The sequence below is a fragment of the Artemia franciscana genome, chromosome 7 (assembly GCF_032884065.1).
Source record: "Artemia franciscana chromosome 7, ASM3288406v1, whole genome shotgun sequence".
NCBI lineage: Eukaryota > Metazoa > Arthropoda > Branchiopoda > Anostraca > Artemiidae > Artemia > Artemia franciscana.
Window position 1 is genome coordinate 44,488,495 of NC_088869.1, and position 26,040 is coordinate 44,514,534.

At 37.3% G+C, this 26,040-nt stretch overlaps 2 protein-coding genes across 3 annotated transcripts in view; one reads left to right on the forward strand and one right to left on the reverse strand.

The window, feature by feature from the left end:
- LOC136028652 (1-phosphatidylinositol 4,5-bisphosphate phosphodiesterase-like) overlaps positions 1-17,824 on the forward strand; it is a 74,791-nt gene extending 56,967 nt beyond the window's left edge. The window contains exon 9 of the mRNA XM_065706477.1: positions 17,626-17,824. Coding sequence (XP_065562549.1) covers positions 17,626-17,824 — 199 coding nt within the window. The remainder of the gene's footprint in view (positions 1-17,625) is intronic.
- The window catches only part of LOC136029354 (uncharacterized), a 224,757-nt gene that overhangs the window by 104,883 nt on the left and 93,834 nt on the right, over positions 1-26,040 (reverse strand). The gene's annotated exons all lie outside the window — the stretch shown is intronic.

Genomic DNA, 26,040 nt, shown 5'->3' on the forward strand with positions numbered 1-26,040 from the left:
AAGTTTTGATATGTTTTGACTCTCGCTTTCCAGGTGGATTTTCATCTAACTGCGCGGTTTTGCGTTCTTTAGCGGCAAGCCTGTTTTCTTGCTGTTCTTGTGATTCCTCGGCACGCCTTCTTTTCTTACTTTCTCTATCAGCTGCAAGCCTGTTTTTTTGCTGTTCTTGTGATTCCTCGGCACGCTTTCTTTTCTTACTTTCTCTATCAGCAGCAAGTTTTTTGGCATAGACTCTTTGAGCAGCTTCCTCTGCTGTTGCCACTGTAGGTTCTTCAGTCATCTTACAATTAAACATTTTTCCGTGAACGCATGTCTTAAATACCATTAATGACGTCACCGTCAAAGCAAAAATGACGACAACTAATTTCATGACGTCAGCCGACAGAGAAACATGACGTCACCTGATCCACAGATCCACAGACAGACAACTTATTTTTATATATATAGATAGACTAGCTGTTGGGGTGGCGCTTCGCTCCACCCAACACCTAGTTGGTGGGGCGCTTCGCGCCCCCCCAAGCCCCCCCGCGCGCGTAAGTCGTTACGCGCCATATTAGTTACGCGCCATTGTAGTTGTGTCCCTGTGTCCCACCTGTGAATAGAGATATAAATATATGTTTTTAACTACGTAAAACATGCGAATATACAACATTCTTCGCTGTCCCATTGTCTGTGCATATAAATAGATTGTCAGGTTTACTGACTCTTGAACATGCAACATATAACTGTCCATGGGAAAAACAATCCGTATTCAGATCTATACCTCATTATTCTAATGATGTGTCCCTGTGTCCCGGTCGTCATTTATATTCCCTGTGTCCCGGTCGTCATTTGTGTCCCGGTGTCCCAGTTTGTAATTTCTCTTTGAGTGTCCCGGTCGTCATTTATATTCCCTGTGTCCCGGTGTCCCGTTCGTCATTTGTGTCCCGGTGTCCCGGTCTGTAATTTCTATTCGAACAATCCCTGTGTCCCGGTCGTCATTTATATATCCCGCCTGTGCCCCTGGCGTCCCCGTTGTAGTTGTGTCCCTGTGTCCCGGTCGTGATTTGTGTCCGGGTGTCCCAGTCTGTAAGGTTCCCGGTCGTCACTTATATTCCCTCTGTCTCGGTCTAATGACGTCACCGTCAAAGCAAAAATGACGACAACTAATTTCATGACGTCAGTCAACACAGAAACATGACGTCACCTGATCCACAGACAGACAGACAGACAACTTATTTTTATATATATCTATCTATATAAAAATAAGTCGTCTGTCTATCTGTGGGTCTGTGGATCTGTGGATCAGGTGACGTCATGTTTCGGCTGACGTCATGAAATTAGTTGCCGTCATTTTTGTTATGACGATGCTTAGTATATTGTAAAACACATTAATTTGGTTAATAATATACCATTTAAAACACCAAAATGAACATGCTGGAGTAGTCACTCGGTGAGAGAGGGTGTCAGAACGGAGAATGAAGGTCCCAGGTTCAAATCCTGGTTAGGCTAAAAAAGGTAAAAAACTAAAAACTAAAAAAAAACTGAAAAAACTAAAAAAGGCAAAAACTACAAAAAAAAACTAAAAACTAATAAAAAAATAAAAAGCCGAAAAACTAAAAAACTAAAGAAACTAAAAAAAGGAAAAAACTTAAAAAACTAAAAACTAAAAAAAAACTAAAAAAAAGGAAAAATGAAAAATAGAAGAGAAAAAGAATACTAATAAAATTAAAAATTAAAATAAAAAAATAAAAAAGATAAAAAGCTAAAAAAACGTAAAAACCAATAAAAACTAAAAAGAAAAAAAGGTACAAAACTAAAAAAAAAAAATTCATCTAAAAAACTAAAAAAACTAAAAAACGTAAGAACTAAAAGAACTAAAAAAGTAAAAAAAAAAACTAAAAAATGAAAAAACTGAAAAATAAGCGGGATATAAAACAGGGGGATATAAATGACGACCGGGACACCGGGACATAAGGAATATAAATGAATCAGAAAATACAACTCATGTTTCCAAATGACGTCGTTTGGAGCCCAAATTGAAAATCCAGATCAATTTATGTCTACTTTCAAAGTAAAAGGGCAAATTTATCATAGAGCAGGGTCTCTTCTACCATTCTCAGGCGAGAATCATAAATTTTTACAATTGTACTTCATCAGTGATAGAAATTCTGAATTGAATGCACGTTGCGAAATTTCTCCCAACATTGAAAGGACAATCGTTTCCCAATTACAACATCTTTTCCACGAAAATAATAATTTAGTGCGTCTGTTCAAAACAGCCATCGATTTGATGCCTACTTATACGCATAAAATTATTATTTCCGCTGACAAAACGCCTCCTGGCCAACATGTGCGTAGATACAATGCTCCAACTATCGACGAAGTGGCCATCGTTATGGTCGGTGATCAGTTTTTACCTCGAGATATTATTCTCAGGGTTTCCACCACACGTACTACAACTAAAAATAGGCCTACCAATAATACTTTTAAGAAATATAAACCCGCCAAAGCTTTGCTATGGCACTCGACCTGCCGTAAAAAAAACAATGGAAAACCTAATAGAGGCCACAATCTTGACAGGGCCTTTTGAGGGTGAGGCTGTTCTTATTCCTCGCATTCCCAAGATTCCAACGGATCTGCCTTTTCAATTTAAAAGATTGCAATTCCCAATTCGATTAGCATTTGCAATCACCATTAACAAAGCTCAAGGTCAATCATTAGAAAAATGTGGTATAGATCTTAATACTGATTGTTTTTCCCATTGACAATTGTACGTTGCATGTTCGAGGGTCGGTAAACCTGACAATCTATTTATATGCAGCGACGATTGGACAGCGAAGAATGTTGTATATTCGCAAGTTTTACGCAGTTAATTTGTATTTTATCTATCTATCTATCTATCTATCTATATAAAAACGAGTTGTATGTATGCATGTTTGTTTGTTTGTAAAAAGAGCGTTTGCATATGATGTCATTATTAGTACATACGGCTTTGTATATGCAGAGACAATGGGAAAGCCAAGAATGTTGTATATTCGCAATTTTTACGTAGTTTAACTCCTGCAGACGAAGTGAATGCTTGCCTAAAAAATTCTAATTTATAGGCACACGTAAAAATATTAAAATTAACTACAAATATGCGTGTCCGATTGCAAAACGATGACTCTGGTCAAACAGTAGACTCAATTTCAGGACGTATACAACTACCTGCTGATTTCTGTAATTTAGTGACGTCCAAAAATGAATTGATTGAAAAAGTATTTCCGAATATTCTAAAAAATTATAAAAATAATAAATGGCTAAGTGAAAGAGCGATTCTCGCACCAAAAAATATAGACGTCCACGAAATCAACAATATTGTTTTGAACAAGATTCGAGACCAGGCAGTCCTTTACAAGTCAGTCGACACAGTTTTGGAACCAAATGAAGCGGTTAATTATCCATCTGAATTTTTAAATTCCATAGATCCTTCAGGGTTTCCACCACACGTGCTACAACTAAAAATAGGCGTACCAATAATACTTTTAAGAAATATCAACCCACCAAAGCTTTGCAATGGCACGCGACTTGCCGTAAAAAAAAACAATGGAAAACCTAATAGAGGCCACAATCTTGACAGGGCCTTATGAGGGTGAGGCTGTTCTTATTCCTCGCATTCCCATGATTCCAACGGATCTGCTTTTTCAATTTAAAAGATTGCAATTCCCAATTCGATTAGTATTTGCAATCACCATTAACAAAGCTCAAGGTCAATCATTAGAAAAATGTGGTATAGATCTTAATCCTGATTGTTTTTCCCATGGACAATTGTACGTTGCATGTTCGAGGGTCGGTAAACCTGACAATGTATTTATATGCAGCGACAATTGGACAGCGAAGAATGTTGTTTATTCGCAAGTTTTACGCAGTTAATTTGTATTGTATCTATCTATATAAAAACGAGTTATGTGGATGCATGTTTGTTTGTTTGTAAAAAGAGCGTTTGTATATGACGTCATTATTAGTACATACGGCTTTGCATATGCAGAGACAATGGGAAAGCCAAGAATGTTGTTTATTCGCAATTTTTGCGTAGTTTGAAACACATATATAAATCTATCTATATTCACAGGTGGGACACAGGGACACAACTACAATGGCGCATAACTAATATGGCGCGTAACGACTTACGCGCGCGGGGGGGCTTGGGGGGGCGCGAAGCGCCCCACCAACTAGGTGTTGGGGTGGCGCGAAGCGCCACCCCAACAGCTAGTCTATATATATAAAAATAAGTTGTCTGTCTGTGGATCTGTGGATCAGGTGACGTCATGTTTCTGTGTCGGCTGACGTCATGAAATTAGTTGTCGTCATTTTTGCTTTGACGGTGAAGTCATTAATGGTATTTAAGACATATATGTTCACGTAGAAATCTATTAATGTTTAAGTTTAAAATGACTGATGAACTTACAATGGCAAAAGCCGATGAAGATGCTCAAAGAGTCTATGCCAAAAAACTTGCTGCTGATAGAGAAAGTCAGAAAAGAAAGCGTGCCGAGGAATCAAAAGAACGGCAAGGAAACAGGCTTGAGGCTAAAGAACGCAAAACTGCGCAGTTAGATGAAGATCCACCTGGACAGCGAGAGTCAAAACATATCAAAACTGAAAATGATAGCGATGATGATTGGGTTTGGGATTTTGACTTGGATAAGGGCATCAATGCCTACCAGATTTTAGTTAAAAAAAACAAAGGTTCGGCGATATGTATTTCATAGTGAAGCTGAAAAATAAAGAAGAAAAAGAAAACTGAAAAAAGAAAAAATGTAAAAAACTAAAAAATACTAAAAAGAAAAAACACTCAAAGAGAAATTACAGACCGGGACACAAATGACGACCGGGACAGAGGAAATATAAATAACGACCGGGACACTCAAAGAGAAATTACAGACTGGGATACCAGGACACAAATGACGACCGGGACACAGGGAATATAAATGACGACCAGGACACAGGTATTTAAGAATATCGTTCAAAGACAAATTTTTAATTGTAAGAAGACCGCTGAAAGAGAAATTTCTAATTGTAAAATGACTGAAAAACCTACAATGGCAAGAAGAAAAAGAAAACTGAAAAAAGAAAAAATGTAAAAAACTAAAAAATACTAAAAAGAAAAAACACTCAAAGAGAAATTACAGACCGGGACACAAATGACGACCAGGACAGAGGGAATATAAATAACGACCAGGACACTCAAAGAGAAATTACAGACTGGGATACCGGGGCACAAATGACGACCGGGACACAGGGAATATAAATGACGACCAGGACACAGGTATTTAAGAATATCGTTCAAAGAAAAAATTTTCATAGTAAGAAGACCGTTGAAAGAGAAATTTCTAATTGTAAAATGACTGAAGAACCTACAATGGCAACACCCGAGGAAGCTGCTCAAAACAAATGTATTCAAGCCGAAGTAGCTGAGTTGGTAAAGGTTTATGTTTCAGGTTCTAGGTCCGAGAGGCTCCAGGTTTGAACCTTGGCTTTAGCATAAATACAAAAGAAGAAAAAAATTAAAAAAGGTAAAAACTACAAAAAAACTAAACAGAAAATATATATATATATATATATATATACTAGCTGTTGGGGTGGCGCGAAGCGCCACCCCAACACCTAGTTGGTGGGGGCGCTTCGCGCCCCCAAGCCCCCCCGCGCGCTTAAGTCGTTACGCGCCATATTAGTTACGCGCCATTGTAGTTGTGTCCCTGTGTCCCACCTGTGAATATAGATAGATTTATATATGTGTTTCAAACTACGTAAAAATTGCGAATATACAACATTCTTGGCTTTCCCATTGTCTGTCCATATACAAAGCCGTATGTACTAATAATGACGTCATATGCAAACGCTCTTTTTACAAACAAACAAACATGCATACACACAACTCGTTTTTATATAGATAGATAGATAGATAGATACAATACAAATTAACTACGTAAAACTTGTGAATATACAACAGTCTTCGCTGTCCCATTGTCTGTGCGTATAAATAGATTGTCAGGTTTACCGACCCTCAAAGATGCAACATACAATTGTACATTGGTAAAGCAATCTGTATTAAGATCTATACCGCATTTTTCTAGTGATTGCCCTTGAGCTTTGTTGATGGTGGTTGCAAATGCTAATCGAATTGGGAATTGCAATCTTTTAAATTGAAAAAGCAGATCCGTTGGAATCATGGGAATGCGAGGAATAAGAACAGCCTCACCCTCATAAGGCCCTGTCAAGATTGTGGCATCTATTAGGTTTTCCATTGTTTTTTTTTTTACGGCAAGTCGCGTGCCATTGCAAAGCTTTGGTGGGTTGATATTTCTTAAAAGTATTATTGGTACGCCTATTTTTAGTTGTAGCAGGTGTGGTGGACACCCTGAAGGATCTATGGAATTTAAAAATTCAGATGGATAATTAACCGCTTCATTTGGTTCCGAAATACAAATTAACTGCGTAAAACTTGCGAATATACAACATTCTTCGCTGTCCAATTCTCGCTGCATATAAATAGATTGTCAGGTTTACCGACCCTCGAACATGCAACGTACAATTGTCCATGGGAAAAACAATCAGTATTAAGATCAATACCACATTTTTCTAATGATTGACCTTGAGCTTTGTTAATGGTGATTGCAAATGCTAATCGAATTGGGAATTGCAAGCTTTTAAATTGAAAAGGCAAATCTGTTGGAATCATGGGAATGCGAGGAATAAGAACAGCCTCACCCTCAAAAGGCCCTGTCAGGATTGTGGCCTCTATTAGGTTTTCCATTGTTTTTTTTTACGGCAATTCGAGTGCCATTGCCAAGCTTTGGTGGGTTTATGTTACGTAACAATATTATTGGTACGCCTATTTTTAGTTGTAGCACGTGTGGTGGAAACCCTGAAAGATCTATGGAATTTAAAAATTCAGATGGATAATTAACCGCTTCATTTGGTTCCAAAACTGTGTCGACTGACTTGTAAAGGACTGCCTGGTCTTGAATATTGGTCAAAACAATATTGTTGATTTCGTGGACGTCTATATTTTTGGGTGCGAGAATCGCTCTTTCACTTAGCCATTTATTATTTTTATAATTTTTTAGAATATTCGGAAATACTTTTTCAATCAATTCATTTTTGGACGTCACTAAATTACAGAAATCAGCAGGTAGTTGTATACGTCCTGAAATTGAGTCTACTGGGAGCTTTCCGTTTCCCATTGCCAGCAATTGATCTGAAAATGTTTGACCAGAGTCATCGTTTTGCAATCGGACACGCATATTTGTAGTTAATTTTAATGTTTTTACGTGTGCCCATAAATTAGAATTTTTCAGGCAAGCATTCATTTCGTCTGCAGGAGTTGATCTAGGTATTATAGGTAATGTTTGCCTGAAATCTCCCTCAAGCAATATTAAGGTGCTGCCAAAGGGTTTCGACTTCCCTCGCAAATCTTTCAAGCATTGATCCAGAGCCTCGAGCGATTTTTTGTGTGCCATTGTGCACTCATCCCAATTAATAAGTTTGCATTGCTGCAATACTTTACCCATCCCAGATGATTTGGAAATATTGCACGTGGGAGTTTCTGTAGAATGCAAGTTCAGAGGCAATTTCAAAGCGGAATGAGCAGTTCTTCCACCAGGCAGCAATGTTGCGGCTATTCCGGACGACGCAATTGCCAACGCTATATCATTTTTAGATCGAATTGATGCCAGAATCAGTTTTATCACAAACGTTTTACCAGTACCTCCTGGCGCATCCAAAAAGAAAATTTCTCCAACGTTGTTATCGACACAATGCATTATCGTATCATAAATGTCTTTTTGTTCCGACGTTAACTTGGAAATGTTATTTTGTACATACGACAATAGATCACTCGTACTGTAACTTTGTTCACGATCCAATTCTACACATGTCGAAACAGCAGCGATACGGTTAGGTAAAGGCATTCCCAAACCCTGAAGAGGTTTGTTTGCCATACTTATGCAAAAATCTTCTATAACAACTAAAGTGTAGTTATAAATTTCTGGTGTAAAATCAAAAGTCATGTCTGACGTCTCTAACTGTTTTCGATGAAGTATATCTTCGAACATTTTTGACTTATATTTTTCCCATAAATCTGTAGGAGCTGATGGAGAGCAAGTTGTTAAAATGATGCCAAACAATGCACGAATTTGACTTGGGGTTGACGTTTCGCACGCGTCATTGATGCAGTTATCCCAGTGTTGGTCATTCTCCAATAAATTCAGAGCTTGGCATGCACTACGGTAAGTGTCATGTATAGTACCATTTACAGTCCTCAAATACTCAAAGGATGTCGGACCGGGTACATTCACCAAAAGCAGGCGTAGAAAGAAGCATTCATGTTGATTGGGGTGAACGGTGTAGAGTCTTCCTATCGTGGTATCTTTGAAGATGGTAGGTTGGCCGTCGACTGACTTACCCTGTTTTCGACGTTCAAATACTTTATTTTTAGTATTCCACGTGTAATACGAAGGCACTTCAGTATACAATAGTTTTTTCGCAAAAGAATCATTTTTGCAAAGCGAAAAAAAAGCTGTTAATGTTGTATCCGGTGGATTCAGGACTCTTTGTTGCACGTTGGTTTCCGTGAAATAAACACGTTGACCATTCTGTAAATGTACCGCTAAGTGAACAACAGCTGGACTACGTTCATGTATCGGAAATGAAAGAATTCGCCAAACAGCTTCATTACTGCTTATGTATCTTCCAGCCTGATATTCTACGATTTCATCGAAATCTTTGATATCGGACTGCAAGCCAAAAACTGCCATGTCACTGCCTTTGTTGACGTATTTACATATGTATTTGATTGCCTTTACGGAGTTACAGTATTCAACGTTTATGTGTGCATTAAATGTTTTTGATAATAAAGGGGAATATGGAACAACCCACTGGTTATCTACTTCGATGGTGGTACCGTTACGCTTCTTTATTATTGCTGTTTTACCGCCATCTTCAGTAGATCTTCTTCTATATTGTGGGTAACCATCATTGCCAGTAATTGTTTTGGGTACTAAAAGTCGAGGATATTGCTTTGTGCACCTTCCTTTGGCCATGCATGGTGAATTTTCGTTCAGTGCACCGCAAGGTCCATGTATCATATTTTTTACAATAATATCATGTAACCCCTTATCGACATTTTTATCAGGTATTTCAGCGGAAATCACATCATCAATTTCGTTTGAAGTAATTTTTTATGTAGCCAGATTAGTATATGTGCGTGTGGCAAACCTCGTTTTTGCCATTCCACTGAGTACATCCAGCATCGCACTGACCCAAACACTTCATGTTTTACAAGGTAGTTTATCAGTGATTTCAACTTTTGCCGGAAGACACGTGCCGTAATGTCATGCCTATGAACCGCCGATTGTCCTTGAAGTAAAAGCTGCAGTATCTCGTCCCAAGATTGATTACATGTAAATGTAATAAATAAATCTGGACGACCATAGAGACGAACATACGCAATAGCATCTTGAGCATATTCATGCATATGACGGGGACTGCCAACATATGACGAAGGTAAAATTGTTAATCTTCCAACGTTTGTGGTATTACCGTCATTTATAACTGCATCTCGCAAATGAATGTATTGTTCAGAGCGGAGCTTGGTCTGATTCAGGCGGATATATAGCAAACGTTCTGATTCAATTTTAGCATACATATCAACCATAAATTGGTGAAACAATTCACGGCATTTTAAAATATAATTTTCTTCATCCTGCCGAATCATTAGTCTATAGGAATAATAATGCATTGCACTGCATTTCTTATTCATTTCTTTGTTAGTGGCTGGATTCATCAATTTAATATTAAAGTGATAGCCGTCGGCTCCATCCCAAAAAATGATAGGTTATTGTAGGGCATCGTAGCATCGATGAGTTTCAGCAATTCTTAACAACTGAGCGTTTCGCTTATGTAGAATAATATCTCGAGGTAAAAACTGATCACCGACCATAACGATTGCCACTTCGTCGATAGTCGGAGCATTGTATCTACGCACATGTTGGCCAGGAGGCGTTTTGTCAGCGGAAATAACAATTTTAGGAGTATCAGTAGGCATCAAATCCATGGCTGTTTTGAACAGACGCACTAACTTTTTATTTTCGTGGAAAAGATGTTGCAATTGGGAAACGATTGTCCTTTCAACGTTGGGAGAAATTTCGCAACGTGCATTCAATTCAGAATTTCTATCACTGATGAAGTACAATTGTAAAAATTTATGATTCTCGCCTGAGAATGGTAGAAGGGACCCTGCTTTATGATAAATTTGCCCTTTTACTTTGAAAGTAGACATAAATTGATCTGGATTTTCGATTTGGGCTCCAAACGACGTCATTTGGAAACATGAGTTGTATTGTCTGATTTTTGACAAAAAACGCTTAGATTCTGACGTAGTTCCAGTAAGGAAAGTCTTCAATGGCTCTGGTGGTGCAGCCAATAGAGGAAGTTTAACTTTTCCTGAGGCGCAACACATTCCCATTGTTTCACCATTGAATTTCAAGGCCTTGCAATAGGGACAAATTTTAGACATTGTCCCGATTTGGACACATCTACTCAAGCTATAATCATCGACTGGGTTGTACCTGAATGCCAGGCGATAACTTTCAGATTGCTCTGATTCCTCGGCACGCTTTCTTTTCTTACTTTCTCTATCAGCAGCAAGCCTGTTTCCCTGCTGGTCTTTTGATTCCTCGGCACGCCTTCTTTTTTCACTTTCTCTTTTAGCAGCAAGTCTGCTTCTGCGTTGCTCTAGTAGTTCCTCGGCACGCCTTCTTTTTTCACTTTCTCTTTTAGCAGCAAGTCTGCTTCTGCGTTGCTCTGGTAGTTCCTCGGCATGCTTTCTGTTCTTTCTTTCTCTATCAGCCTCAAGCCTGTTTCCCTGCTGGTCTTTTGATTCCTCGGCACGCCTTCTTTTTTCACTTTCTCTTTTAGCAGCAAGTCTGCTTCTGCGTTGCTCTAGTAGTTCCTCGGCACGCCTTCTTTTTTCACTTTCTCTTTTAGCAGCAAGTCTGCTTTCGCGTTGCTCTGGTAGTTCCTCGGCACGCTTTCTTTTCTGACTTTCTCTATTAGCAGCAAGTTTTTTGGCATAGACTCTTTGAGCATCTTCATCAGTCATTATAAACTTAAGCATTAATAGAATTCTACGCGAACATACGTCTTATATAACTTGAATGACGTCACGCCTTCAAAGCAAAAATGATGGCAACTAATTTCATGACGTCAGCCGAAACATGACGGCGAACATATGTCTTATATAACTTGAATGACGTCACCTTCAAAGCAAAAATGATGGCAACTAATTTCATGACGTCAGCCGAAACATGACGTCACCTGATCCATCCACAGATCCACACACAGACAACTTATTTTTATATATATAGATATATATATATATATATATATATCTATATATATAAAAATAAGTTGTCTGTCTGTGGATGTGTGGATGGATGTGTGGATGGATGTGTCAGGTGACGTCACCTGAAAAAACTGGATTAGGTGACGTCAAAACTGAAAAAACTAAAAAAAGGCAAAAACTACAAAAAAAAACTAAAAACTAATAAAAAAAATAAAAAAGCTAAAAAACTAAAAAAACTATAAAGGTAAAAACCAATAAAAAACTAAAAAAAAAACTGAAAAAACTAAAAAAAGGCAAAAACTACAAAAAAAACTAAAAACTAATAAAAAAAGTAAAAAAGCTAAAAAACTAAAAAAACTAAAAAAACTAAAAAAAGGTAAAAAACTAAAAAAAATAAAAAATAAAAAAAAACTAAAAAAAAGGAAAAAACTGAAAAATAAGCTAAAATAAAGGTAAAAACCAATAAAAAACTAAAAAAAAAAAGGAAAAAACTAATAAATGACGACACTCAAAGAGAAAGCGACCAGGACAAAAAACTAAAAAAAAGGCAAAAACTACAAAAAAACTAAAAACTAATAAAAAAAATAAAAAAGCTAAAAAACTAAAAAAACTAAAAAAAGGTAAAAAACTAAAAAAACTAAAAACTAAAAAAAAACTAAAAAAGGTAAAAACTAAAAGAACTAAAAAAGAAAAAAATAAATGACGACACTCAAAGAGAAAGCCACCAGGACAAAAGGAATGTTCGATTAGCAATCAACAAAGCACCGGGACACAGGGAGTATAAATGACGACCAGGACACAAGTAAAAAAAAAAATTAACAAAACTAAAAAGAAGGTAAAAACTACAAAAAAACTAAAAAGAAAAAAAAACTAAAAACTAATAAAAAAACTAAAAAATCTAAAAATCTAAATAAACTAAAAAAGAAAAAAAAAGGAAAAAAATAAAGGAGAAAAACAAAACTAAAAAACGAATGTATATACAGACCGGTACACCGGGATACAAATGACGACCGGGACACAGGGAATATAAATAACGACCGGGACACAGGGACACAACTACAACGGGGACACCGGGGGAAACAGGGGGATATAAATGACGACCGGGACAAAAAAACTAAAAAGAAATAAAAACTAAAAACTAATAAAAAAAACTAAAAAATCTAAAAATCTAAATAAGCTAAAAAAGAAAAAAAAAGGAAAAAAATAAAGGAGAAAAACAAAACTAAAAAACGAATGTATATACAGACCGGGACACCGGGATACAAATGATGACCGGGACCCGGGACACAGGGAATATAAATGACGACCGGGACACAGGGACACAACTACAACGGGGACACCGGGGGAAACAGGGGGATAACCTGACAATCTATTTATATGCAAAGACAATGGGACAGCAAAGAATGTTGTATATTCGCAAGTTTTACGTAGTTAAAACCATATATATATATATATATATCTATATTCACAGGTGGGACATAGGGACACAACTACAATGGCGCGTAACTATTATGGCGCGTAACGACTTACGCGCGCGGGGGGGCTTGGGGGGGGGCGCGAAGCGCCCCCACCAACTAGGTGTTGGGGTGGCGCGAAGCGCCACCCCAACAGCTAGTATATATATATATATATATATATATATATATATATATATATATATATATATATATATATATATATATATATATATATATATATATATATATAAAAATAAGTTGTCTGTCTGTGTAACGATGACTCTGGTCAAACATTTTCAGATCAATTGCTGGCAATTGGAAACGGAAAGCTCCCAGTAGTGGGAAAGCCAAGAATGTTGTATATTCGCAATTTTTACGTAGTTTGAAACACATATATAAATCTATCTATATTCACAGGTGGGACACAGGGACACAACTACAATGGCGCGTAACTAATATGGCGCGTAACGACTTACGCGCGCGGGGCGGCTTGGGGGGGGCGCGAAGCGCCCCACCAACTAGGTGTTGGGGTGGCGCGAAGCGCCACCCCAACAGCTAGTAGATATATATATATATATATATATATATATATATATATATATATATATATATATATATATATATATATATAAATAAGTTGTCTGTGTGTCTGTCTGTCAGGTGACGTCATATTTCTGTGTCGACTGACGTCATGAAGTTAGTTGTCGTCATTTTTGCTATGACGGTGACGTCATTAACGGTATTTAAGACATTTGTTAACGGAAAAATGTTTAATTGTAAAATGACTGAAGAACCTACAATGGCAACAGCCGAGGAAGCTGCTCAAAGAGTTTATGCCAAAAAACTTGCTGCTGATAGAGAAAGTAAGAAAAGAAAGCGTTCCGAGGAATGAAAAGAACAGCAAGAAAACAGGCTTGCAGCTGATAGAGAAAGTAAGAAAAGAAAGCGTGCCGGGGAATCACAAGAACAGCAAGAAAACAGGCTTGCGGCTAAAGAACGCAAAACCGCGCAGTTAGATGAAAATCCACCTGGACAGCGAGAGTCAAAACATATCAAAACTGAAAATGATAGCGATGATGATTGGGTTTGGGATTTTGACTTGGATAAGGTCATCAATGCCTACCAGATTTAAGTTAAAAAAACAAAGGTTCGTCAATATGTACTTCATAGTGACGCTAAAAAATAAAGATGAAAAAGAAAACTGAAAAAAGAAAAAAGGTAAAAAACTAAAAAAAAAAACTAAAAAGAAAAAACACTCAAAGAGAAATTACAGACCGGGACACAAATGACGACTGAGACAGAGGGAATATAAGTGACGACCGGGAACCTCAAAGAGAAATTACAAACTGGGACACCCGGACACAAATCACGACCGGGACACATGGAATATAAATGACGACTGGGACACGGGGACACAACTACAACGGGGACGCCGGGGGCACTGGCGGGATATATAAATGACGACCGGGACACAGGGATTGTTCAAATAGAAATTACAGACCGGGACACCGGGACACAAATGACGACCGGGACACCGGGACACAGGGAATATAAATGACGACCGGGACACTCAAAGAGAAATTACAAACTGGAACACCAGGACACAAATGACGACCGGGACACAGGGAATATAAATGACGACCGGGACACAGGGACACATCATTAGAATAATGAGGTTTAGATCTGAATACGAATTGTTTTTCCCATGGACAATTATATGTTGCATGTTCAAGAGTCAGTAACCTGACAATCTATTTATATGCAAAGACAATGGGACAGCGAATAATGTTGTATATTCGCATGTTTTACGTAGTTAAAAACATATATTTATATCTATCTCTATTCACAGGTGGGACACAGGGACACAACTACAATGGCGCGTAACTAATATGGCGCGTAACGACTTACGCGTGCGGGGGGGGCTTGGGGGGCGCGAAGCGCCCCACTAACTAGGTGTTGGGGTGGCGCGAAGCGCCACCCCAACAGCTAGTATTTATATATACTAGCTGTTGGTGTGGCTTTAGTATAAATCCTACAATGGCAGAAGAAACAGCCGAGGAATCTGCTCAAAGGGTTAATGCCAAAAGGCTTGCGGCTAAAGAACGCAAAACTGCGCAGTTAGATGAAAATCCATCTGGACAGCGAGAGTCAAAACGTATCGTAACTGAAAATGATAGCGATGATGATTGGGTTTGGGATTTTGACTTGGATAAGGTCATCAATGTCTACCAGATTTTAGTTAAAAAAACAAAGGTTCGGCGATATGTATTTCATAGTGATGCTGAGAAATAAAGAATATAAGGCTTTGTATATGACGTCATTATAAGATGAGACTATAGACCGGGACACCGGGACACAAATGACGACTGGGACAGAGGGAATATAAATGACGACCGGGACACTCAAAGAGAAATTACAGACCGGGACATCGGGGCACAAATGACGACCGGGACACCGGGACAGAGGGAATATAAATGACAACCGGGATACTCAAAGAGAAATTACAGACTTGGATACCGGGACACAAATGACGACCAGTACACAGGGAAACAACTACAACGGAGACGCCGGGGGTCACAGGGGGATATACAATTTTCGACGGGGACACAGGTCATGTATCATGTTTGTGTGTCGGGGACACAGGTCGAGTGACGTCATGTTTGTGTGTCGACTGACGTCATGTTTGTCGACTGAGGAAATTCCAGACCGGGACATCGGGACACAAATGACGACCGGGACACAAGGACATAGGGAGCATAAATGACGACCGGGACACTCAAAGAGAAATTACAGACTGGGACACCGGGACACAAATGACGACCGGGACACAGGGAAACAACTACAACGGGGACGCCGGGGGGCACAGGGGGATATATAAATGACGACGGGGACACAGGGAATGTTCGAGTTAAAAATATATACATTGATTCAAAAACGTCCAGAAATTAAATAAATATACAAGTTTTTGTAACGGAAAGTAAGGAGCGACATTAAAACTTAAAACGAACAGAAATTTCTCCGTATATGAAAGGGGTATTTCTTCCTCAACACCCCGCTCTTTACTCTAAAGTTTCTTACTGTTTTAAAAAGTAGGGTTAAGAGAAAGGGTCAAACTTTTGCGTAAAGAGCGGGGCGTTGAGGAGGAAAAACCTCTTTCATATACGGAGTAATTTCTGTTCGTTTTAAGTTTTAATGTCGCTCCTTACTTTCCGTAATAAAAACAGTTTTTTTATATTTAATTTTTATGTTTAAGCACCAGTTTTTCCCAGTAAATTAACGTGTTAAGGAATTTGTTGAGCAAATTTTGACGTCAAACGCTTTCCAGTCATTTTTCTAAATACCGGTAAATCCTATGTTTTGTTATCAAGTTGTGTTTTTCAATTGGGCTTGTATAAAAAAGACAGGGGCTTGTAAGTCTTCCAATCAAAAGTATAGTGTATTGACATTGGCGAAATTCTGGAAGAATGGGTTGGAAAATACACCTATGGCTATTACCTGATTTTGGTTTTTTTTTTGCCTCTTGTTCAGCAACACTTTGCAAATCTGTAATGGAAACAAAATGGTAGAAATTTTAACCAAACAGAACCTCCTGAATAATGATCTGAGTTTGACTGTTACAGCAATTTAGTTTTTTCGGTTTTGTTAAATTAAAACCCAAAAGTGTATAAAGAGAGAGAGAGACGTTATAATTGGATCCGTGTCAATCCACGACGTCTTGAAGTGTCTTGTTTGTATAACATTAAATGAAAAAAAACTAGTTTTTTTAACTGCAAGTAAGGAGCGACATTAAAACTTAAAACGAACAGAAATTATTTCGTATATTAAAAGGTTTGTCCCCTCCTAAACCTTCCGCTCTTTACGCTAAAGTTTGACTCTTCGTTACAACTGTACTTTTTAAAACAATAAAAAAACTTTAGCATAAAGAGTGAGGTGTGAAAGGTGTGCTTTTTCTTTTTACACAACCAACTGAATGACGCCACTTGGTAAGAAAACATAGGTTTTACTTCCATCTAGGAAAATGAAGGAAAAGCGCTTGATGTGCACTTTTGCTCAAAAAATTCCTTGACACATTAAATCAATGGGAAATACTCGTGGTGAACCATGCTAAGCTTCTTTTTTTAAATAAAATTAAGTCAACAAATTCGTTCGACTGTTAAAGCAATTTAAGCTTAAATTTTTAAATAGAGAAGGCTTGGAATTTTAGAGAAGGCTATTCCATTATTTAGAATAGAGAAGGCCACAATCTGTTTGTCCTTCAGTTTTGATAGCTAGTTAAAATAATCTGTAAAAAAAAACTTTTACCGTTATTACCATTTGTGAAAATTATCTCCCGTTTTAAACAATTAGCAGTGCTTTGATATTAAGAGGATTATTGGTTTGTATCGGTAGCTTGCTCTGTATTTTACCAGTTGTTCTTGGTGAACAAGGTAAGCCCCCCCCACTAGTGGTGTCAGGGTACCAGATGTGCAAGCGTGCTACATAGCACATTGTGCGATTGCTTCATAGCATATTTGGGCCTGCTTTTATAGCACATTTCGGGTGCTTCATAGCACATTTGTACGTATTTAATAGCACATTGCGCGTGCCTCATCGCACATTTGTGCATGCTTTCATAGTGAATTACGCTTGCTTCATAATATATTTGTGCGTGCTTTTATTCCATATTGTGGGTGCTTCACAGTGTGGGTGCATTCACAGGTGCAGTAGTGTGGGTGCATCTCTGCGTGCTTTTATAGCACACCACTGTGCTTCCTAGCACTTTGGAAATCGCCTGTATCTCACCGACAGCCAACTTTGAAGCTTTATGAGCCTGAAGGAGAAGGATAAGGGTAACGCGCGAACAAGGTCACAGAAACGGGCAGGACAGCGCGTAGCTACATACAAGACCGAGGAAATGGACGAAGAACACCTAATGGCCACTTTTCGTGCCTCCATGAAGGTAAGCATGAAAACAATTCAGGCTGAACTAGAGCCAAAAAGGGAGACTAGCCGACGATAGATGCAACAGCAGCTGGAATCGGTGACTTTGCAGTTTACCCCTCTGGTTCAAGCTATACAAACGAATCAGTCCGCTATTCAGAATGAAACAATTACAGCTGAGAATACTTCGATCCAGATTGTCAAGTTTACGGATGGTGTGAATATCGATGCATACATCACAACCTTCGAGTGATCTGCCACCCAAAATAACTGGAGTCGAGCTACATGGGCAGTTAGACTCCAGGCCTCGCTGACAGGTAAAGCCACAGAAGCTTCTGCAATTGTTCCGACGGCCGATAGCTCTGACTACGACCTTATGAAAGAATCTATTCCGACCAGAATCCGACTGACAAATGAACACTATCGCGAGTTATTCCGTAAGACACAGAAGCAGGGAGACCAGTCATTTACTGACTACGGTGAGAAGCTAGTGAAGCTGCTGACCAAATGATTTGACGTTGTTGAATACAGATCGATCACAAACGCAGATGAGTGGCGAATGAAGATAGCTGATATCCTTAGAAAGCTGGTGGTGGAACAAAATATCAGTTCTATTAGGAATGAATAACTACGTATCCGTTTGAAAGAACTTGAGCAACCAACTCTCGCTGCTGTCTGCAAAGTGGCTGAAAACTTTTTCATAGACCACAAAGCTGACAGATGCAAAGGATCGAAAGGATGGTCACGTCAGTTTTTAAGGAAAGAAATGGCTCCAAAGGAAGCACAGCTAATTGACTCCTCGAACAAGCCGGTGAATGCAGAATTGGATGCAATAGGATGCAGCAGTCGAAACCCTCTACGCAAGAAAACTAACAGAGGGGCACGAGGTTGTTTCATTTGTGGAAAGTTTGGTCACAAAGTTATTGACTGTAGGGAGCCGAGGAGGCGAAAAAACCTGTTGGCTTAGAGTCCAAGTCCGGAAGAAAGAATTAAGACAAGATTTCGTGTCAGGAGCATGATAGATGAGAATAAAGCAGAGATCCTTATTGGCAGTGGAGCATCCATAATTATTGTCCATGGAAGGTACATTGGGAGCCTGGGTGAACAAACATCGCCAGCACGGAGAAATTTTGTGTCCACGGTGATTGTAAGCAATAACCTCTACAAAAGTGCAATGTGGAAATAGGATGTTGCAATTATACCTTCCAAGACAATGTAGAGGTTGCAGTTTCTGAGGATCTACCCATAGATGCTATCATCGGAAGATCATTGCCAGGATTCCTAGAACTTCTTAGGCAAAGGTAGATATGCCTGCTGTCTCTATTCTTGTATCGACTATGATGAAAGACTACAATGGGCTGGAAGCTGAGACCCAAGCCCACGCAATAAATCTTCCAGAAAATGATGTTTCCCAGATTATGGTAGAGTCGAAAAATTGGAAAGACAACATGAAAGAAAGAAAGAGTCTACGATGACAACGAAAGGAGAAAACAGAGTGGAGACGAAAAACCTTTAAAGAAAAACCATCAGAAGTTGATCCAGAATAGCTAACATCTAAGGAATTAGCTAACCTCTTAAATTAACAACAAGATTTTGCACTGACAAAGTGTTTCACTCTGGCTAGTATAAGCCAGAGTATCGAAGTCATCAATAGTCTGCTCTAGAAGAAGACCAAAACTAGGTTGGATAAGGAAGATATTTCATATTTTGTAGTTCCCAAGCCTTTTAGGTCGCTTGTCCTAAGAGTCGCCCATGATTCCCCAATGAGTTGTCACTTACTCATTGATTGATTGGAATGAGTTTCACACATTCTTGATTGGATCATCCATAGGTTCTTCTGGCCTTGGGTACGTCAAGATGTCAAACGGTTTGTACGTACTTGTAAGATCTGCCAGCTAGTGGTACAGCTTAAGCCAAAAGAACAGGTCCCCATGTTACGACTGTCGGTCTTTGAAGACCCTTTCAGGAGGATTACAGCAGATATTGGGGGACCATTAATACCATATCGGAATGGTCATCAATTCCTCTTGGTGATATCAGATTATTTTACTCGTTGTCCCGAGGCAATACCCTGGAGATCTATAAATACCAGGAAAATTGCAGAAACATTTGAGCAGTACTTCTGTCGGGTTGGTGTTCTTGAAGAAATCCTGACAGACCAGGGTTCGAATTTTGTCACTAAGAGTTTACTCGAGTTATACAAAATTCATGGAATGAAAATTATACGGACATCACCCTTTCATCCACAAACGGATGGCCTGGTTGAAAACTTAAATGGGATGCTTGTTCGGCTTTTGAAGAAGTTTGTTATGGATGACCTGTGAGACTGGGAACGCCTTATCCACAAGTCTTTTTCGCTTATGGAGAAAAGCCTCAAGCCTCAACAAATTTTAGTCCTGTTAAGCTTTGTTTTGGTGGAGGCCGAAAAGTCCATTGGACGTCATCAAGGAGCAGCTGGAAGACATTAAAAACTCTACTGTTAGACCCACACAAGAGCTCTTGTCTGTACGAGAACGAATTCGGTAGATCGTAGAAGAGGGTCTTGAAAATCTTATGGAGGTGTCTGAAAGGCAGAAAACCCAATACAACAAAAAGGCGAAGCCGCGAGATCTGCAGGTGGACGACAAGGTCCCCGTCCTTCTACCGACTGGAACTCGTAAATTGGAAACCAGATAGCAAGGACCATTCAAGGTATCTCGGAGAGTCGGGCTGTAAACTACGAAGTCCTGTTCCCGAAAGGAAGGTAGAAGAATAAGATTCTACACATCAATCTTCTTCGGAAGTTTCAGCGTAGGCCAACGAATTTCATCCTCTTTGCTGATGAAGCTCCAAGTATGCCTTCGTTTGACCAGGCAGCTAATTCTGGTAACCAGGAAGACATCCAGATTGTGACAGATTCGCTAAATCACCTTAAGGAAAAGAGAAAGAAAGGACTTTTTGGGATACTAATGAGATTCAGAAGTTCCTTCTTTAAAACTACCAGAAGAACATCAGCGGTCAGACAGCACATTGATAGAAGTAATGCTCATCCCGTGCGTCAGAGAGCCTAAAAGGTACCAGAGAGTCGACAACAAGCCATTGAAGAAGAAATCAAGCAAATGCTGGACATGAGGATTATACAACCTTCGTCAAGTCCCTGCTTCTCTCCGGTAGACGTGTTTGCCAAGCCAGATGGAAGCATTTTGCTTCTGTTTGGACTTCCAGGATATTAATCGGGTATCTAAGTTTGATGTCTTCTCCCTTCTCTGCACAGATAAATTGCTGGAGGAAGTAGGTAGCAAAAGGGTCTTCAGCGTTTTAGATCTTACCAAAGGCTACTGGCAAGTACAACTTACACCAGAGAGCATGCAAAGATGGCTTACCAAACAAAGTTCGCATTCTACGAGTTCAGAGTGCTTTCTTTTGGTCTTAACGGGGCACCAGCAACCTCCCAGAGTACCATGGATAAGATACTAATGATATCCAATAAGATGGATAAGATACAATTTTCTTTGAGTGTCCCGGTCGTCATTTATATTCCCTATTAGCTGTTTGGGTGGCGCTTTGCGCCACACCAACACCTAGTTGGTGGGGCGCCTCGTGTCCCCCCAAGCCCCCTCGGGCGCGTAAGTCGTTACGCGCCATATTAGTTACGCGCCATTGTAGTTGTGTCCCTACATATATATATATATATATATATATATATATATATATATATATATATATATATATATATATATATATATATCATGAAAAGAGAAATCACCAATGCTACAGCACAAACACAAAAAAAAAAAAAAAAAAAAAAAAAAAAAAAAAAAAAAAAAAAAAAAAAAAAAAAAAAGAGACAGAAGGAGAAAAGGAAGACTGTTTTCCTAAATTAGTGATTAATATAGACCAGCACTTGAATGAGGCCTTAACCCTACTCATCCATACAATCACATAGGTCAAACAGCATAGCCACACACAATCAACCATAAAGAATAATCCATGGACAGGCAGTCATGTCGTCAATAAGTATAAGTCGTCATTTACCAAACAATAGAAAAAATAATATAGACAAATAATTCAGAGGCAACACCCAACATAAGGGCTCATCAGGAGAATACACTGGCCTATATAGGGTTTCGCCACTCTAAATTCTCTACCCAGCACAGTGTTGTGGCTACCACAGAATGTCCATGGCATCCCCGCGTCAGGTATCACCCCCAAAATACATGCCTATGAAAAAAAAAACAGCAAATGTAAAACAACCAAGTAAAACCAAAACAAGCTTATCCTGTTAATATATCCCTCCCTTTAGCAACAATAGGTAAACTAAATATTATAAATTTTACCAAATCACAAATATTAACACATTGCAAAAAACCTGAATGAACTAAACAATTATATAATTCATCTTTACCATGTGGCTAATTTTTTAAAAATTCCGCTCAAATAGAAACACAATTCAAAATAAATGGCGCTGTGACAACATTTCTCGAACCTCCGAACTTAGTTAAAAATTTCTTTAAGTATTTCTAGATAATTCTTTTGATATTTATTTAAAAGTTCGTTATAATGAAAACTAAATTTTTTAAATTGCCAAGTTAATTTATTTGCAGAAAAACCTCTTGATATCAATTTTTGGCTTAAGATTTTACATCTATTTTTAAAATCAATATAATTACTACAAATCCTTGCATAACGAAGTAACTGTGAGAAAAACGCTGAATATGTGATATTTGAGTGTATATTACTTTCAGGGAATGGGAAACTAATCACTTCAAAATCAAAATCATCCGTTTTATTATACATTTTAAAACTTAATTTATTATTATCACAAATATTAATATTTAAATCTAAGAAATGATCTTCATGACCAGCGCCATGACTAGGCTCAAGAATAAGCTCTGATGGATATATATTTTTAGAAATATCAATGAAATCCTTACAATTTAAGACCAAAATATCATCTAAATATCTTTTATTATTTGACAAAGCATGTTTTAAATTAATTGGATTATTCTTATCCATCATATATTTATATTCTAGTTGACTTAAAAACAAGTCAGCTATAAATGGGCTGGCATTCCCCCCCATGGGAATTCCCATAATTTGCTTGTACAAATCACCCCCAAATCTTATATAAGTATTGTATAAAACAAATTCCAATAACTCAAAAATCATATCCAAGCTGTAACATCTCAAGTTAACTGTAGTATTAAAGCAGTTTGTCCATATGGCTTTTTTATTATAACTGTCTATTTTCAAGAACCTTTTACTAGATAAGAGGAAAGATTTCTTTATAACAGTTTTTAAATTATCAAACACTAAATTGAGTGATAAATTAGTATACATTGTCGCAAAATCGAAAGACTCAATTCTTTTAGCTGAAACCATTGTTAAAGAATCTATCACCTGAAGTGAATTATTAACACTCCAATATGGATTAAAATTCGAAAATTTTTTAATACCAGAACAATAGGTTTTAAGTTTATTTACAATCTCCTTTAAAATTAAAGAGAGGTCAGTAGCAGCAATAAGGGTTGGACATTTAGCTGCTCCAGCAATAAACCGTGGTTTAGGGGGATTCTTATGAAATTTTACAGTCCAATATAGGAAAGGGAACTTTTTATCATTGTCATTTATTTTAATATTAAAATTTTTAAAAAGTATTTCTTCAGTCTTTTCAATTAAATTCTCATCCTCTATATTTACCTTTTCATAAACATTAGTTGTGCATAACTCCCTTTTTAAGATATCACAATACAGCTTCTGACAAATTATGGCAAAATTATTATTAGCTTTATCCACTGGCACAATTACAAATTCGTTCTTTAGATTAGCAATTGCTTGTTTAACCTTCGCATTATAAAATAATGATTTAGTGTTACTATTTTTTAAGTTAGAATATATTTTATTTCTTACTCTACTAATAATTAAATTCTTCCAACTTTGAAAACTCTCTTTATTTTTATTCTCTTTCTTACACCACTTATCAATAAATAAATCAAAATCATTTTCCAAGCCATCAAGAACACTCGATGGTTTCAGATGATGAGAAAGACGGAAATTTGCCCCTTTATTCATTATAATTTGAAGATCATCTTGCTTTATTATTGACAAGTCCCCTGTTATAACATGTTTGTAAGTAGGATTTACAAATGGGCCAAGTTGCTTACAATTACAAACCGGTTTCCAATTTATATCGCTATCTAGTTTTTTTAGTATTAAATTATAATTAAAAATAATTTGCCCAATAGTTTTTGAAAATTTATAAGTTAAAACTGGACTATCATTATAATTTAAATTACTAGGAAGGGCCTGTTTCACATGCCGCTGATTTAAAATTTCTGGTAAATTAATATCTTCAATCTGCTTACAAGTAAAATTAATAGGTAAATATAATCTGTTATCCTTATTACTAATCTTATCGAACTTCTTCTTTTTTGAAATAAATTTCGTTTTAGTTAGAATGCAAATTGTATCACATATTACTTTAAAATTATAATCAAGAGCTGTATTATTCTTCACAATCCAGAAAAGTTTGATTAAATTCCTCTTGGATAAATTATTTAGACACTTTATTACAGAAATCATACCCCTAGATTCAAGTAGCTGGCATAGATCTATAGAAAGCATATGTACATCTAATTCATTTTTTCTATTATTTTTCCTATGTCCTCTCGATCGTTTTTTACGTTTAGTAGGACAAGTAAAAGAAGGATGGTCCATAAAACCATCAATACATTTAACAACAACATGAGACATGTCACCATATTTTGCTACACGATCATTTAACCCAAAAGGATAAGCTGTACCAAGAGTATGGATCCAGAAATCCTCCTGTTTACGTAGTCTATTATTCTTCTCTTCTTTATTTAAATTTTCTAATTCTAAATTTTCTAAAATTGTGACAGTTATATCTGATATGGAACATTTACCATTACTACAATGTTGAACTAGATAGTTATTAGTTTTTTCATTATTAACTGTTGTCTTGTGTCCAGAAAATCTTTTATATATATTATTAGTTGTTTCCCCCACATATTGTAGGCAGCATTTATTACATTCTAATAGGTAAATTACATTGGTTGTTCTACAATTAACATTACCACGTAACTTGCATGCAAAATTTTTATTATACAATGTACTCTTAACAGAAGTCCGTGGGACAAAATGATCTTGGCAAAGAAAACAACGACTTTTACACTTACTAACTTTCAAAAAATCGTTCCGAGTTCCGAGGCTAATATTTGTATTTTGTTGCATAAAAAGTTATTGAAAATAAATCCAAAACAAACCAACATCCAAATCAAAATCCAACAATCAAAGTCCAAAAAACATGCCAAGGTCAATAGGTCAATAAATACATAAGCAAAAAGATGAAAGAACATGAAATTTGCATAAGTGCCATCTCACCAATAATTAACAATATCAGGTTAAAAACCTGGACCAGGGTAAAGGTCTGTCGGGGAGAAAACTAAAAAAAATTTTCTCCACCAGCACTGGATCCAACCTGGAATAATATCATGAAAAGAGAAATCACCAATGCTACAGCACAAACACAAAAAAAAAAAAAAAAAAAAAAAAAAAAAAAAAAAAAAAAAAAAAAAAAAAAAAAAAGAGACAGAAGGAGAAAAGGAAGACTGTTTTCCTAAATTAGTGATTAATATAGACCAGCACTTGAATGAGGCCTTAACCCTACTCATCCATACAATCACATAGGTCAAACAGCATAGCCACACACAATCAACCATAAAGAATAATCCATGGACAGGCAGTCATGTCGTCAATAAGTATAAGTCGTCATTTACCAAACAATAGAAAAAATAATATAGACAAATAATTCAGAGGCAACACCCAACATAAGGGCTCATCAGGAGAATACACTGGCCTATATAGGGTTTCGCCACTCTAAATTCTCTACCCAGCACAGTGTTGTGGCTACCACAGAATGTCCATGGCATCCCCGCGTCAGGTATCACCCCCAAAATACATGCCTATGAAAAAAAAAACAGCAAATGTAAAACAACCAAGTAAAACCAAAACAAGCTTATCCTGTTAATATATCCCTCCCTTTAGCAACAATAGGTAAACTAAATATTATAAATTTTACCAAATCACAAATATTAACACATTGCAAAAAACCTGAATGAACTAAACAATTATATAATTCATCTTTACCATGTGGCTAATTTTTTAAAAATTCCGCTCAAATAGAAACACAATTCAAAATAAATGGCGCTGTGACAACATTTCTCGAACCTCCGAACTTAGTTAAAAATTTCTTTAAGTATTTCTAGATAATTCTTTTGATATTTATTTAAAAGT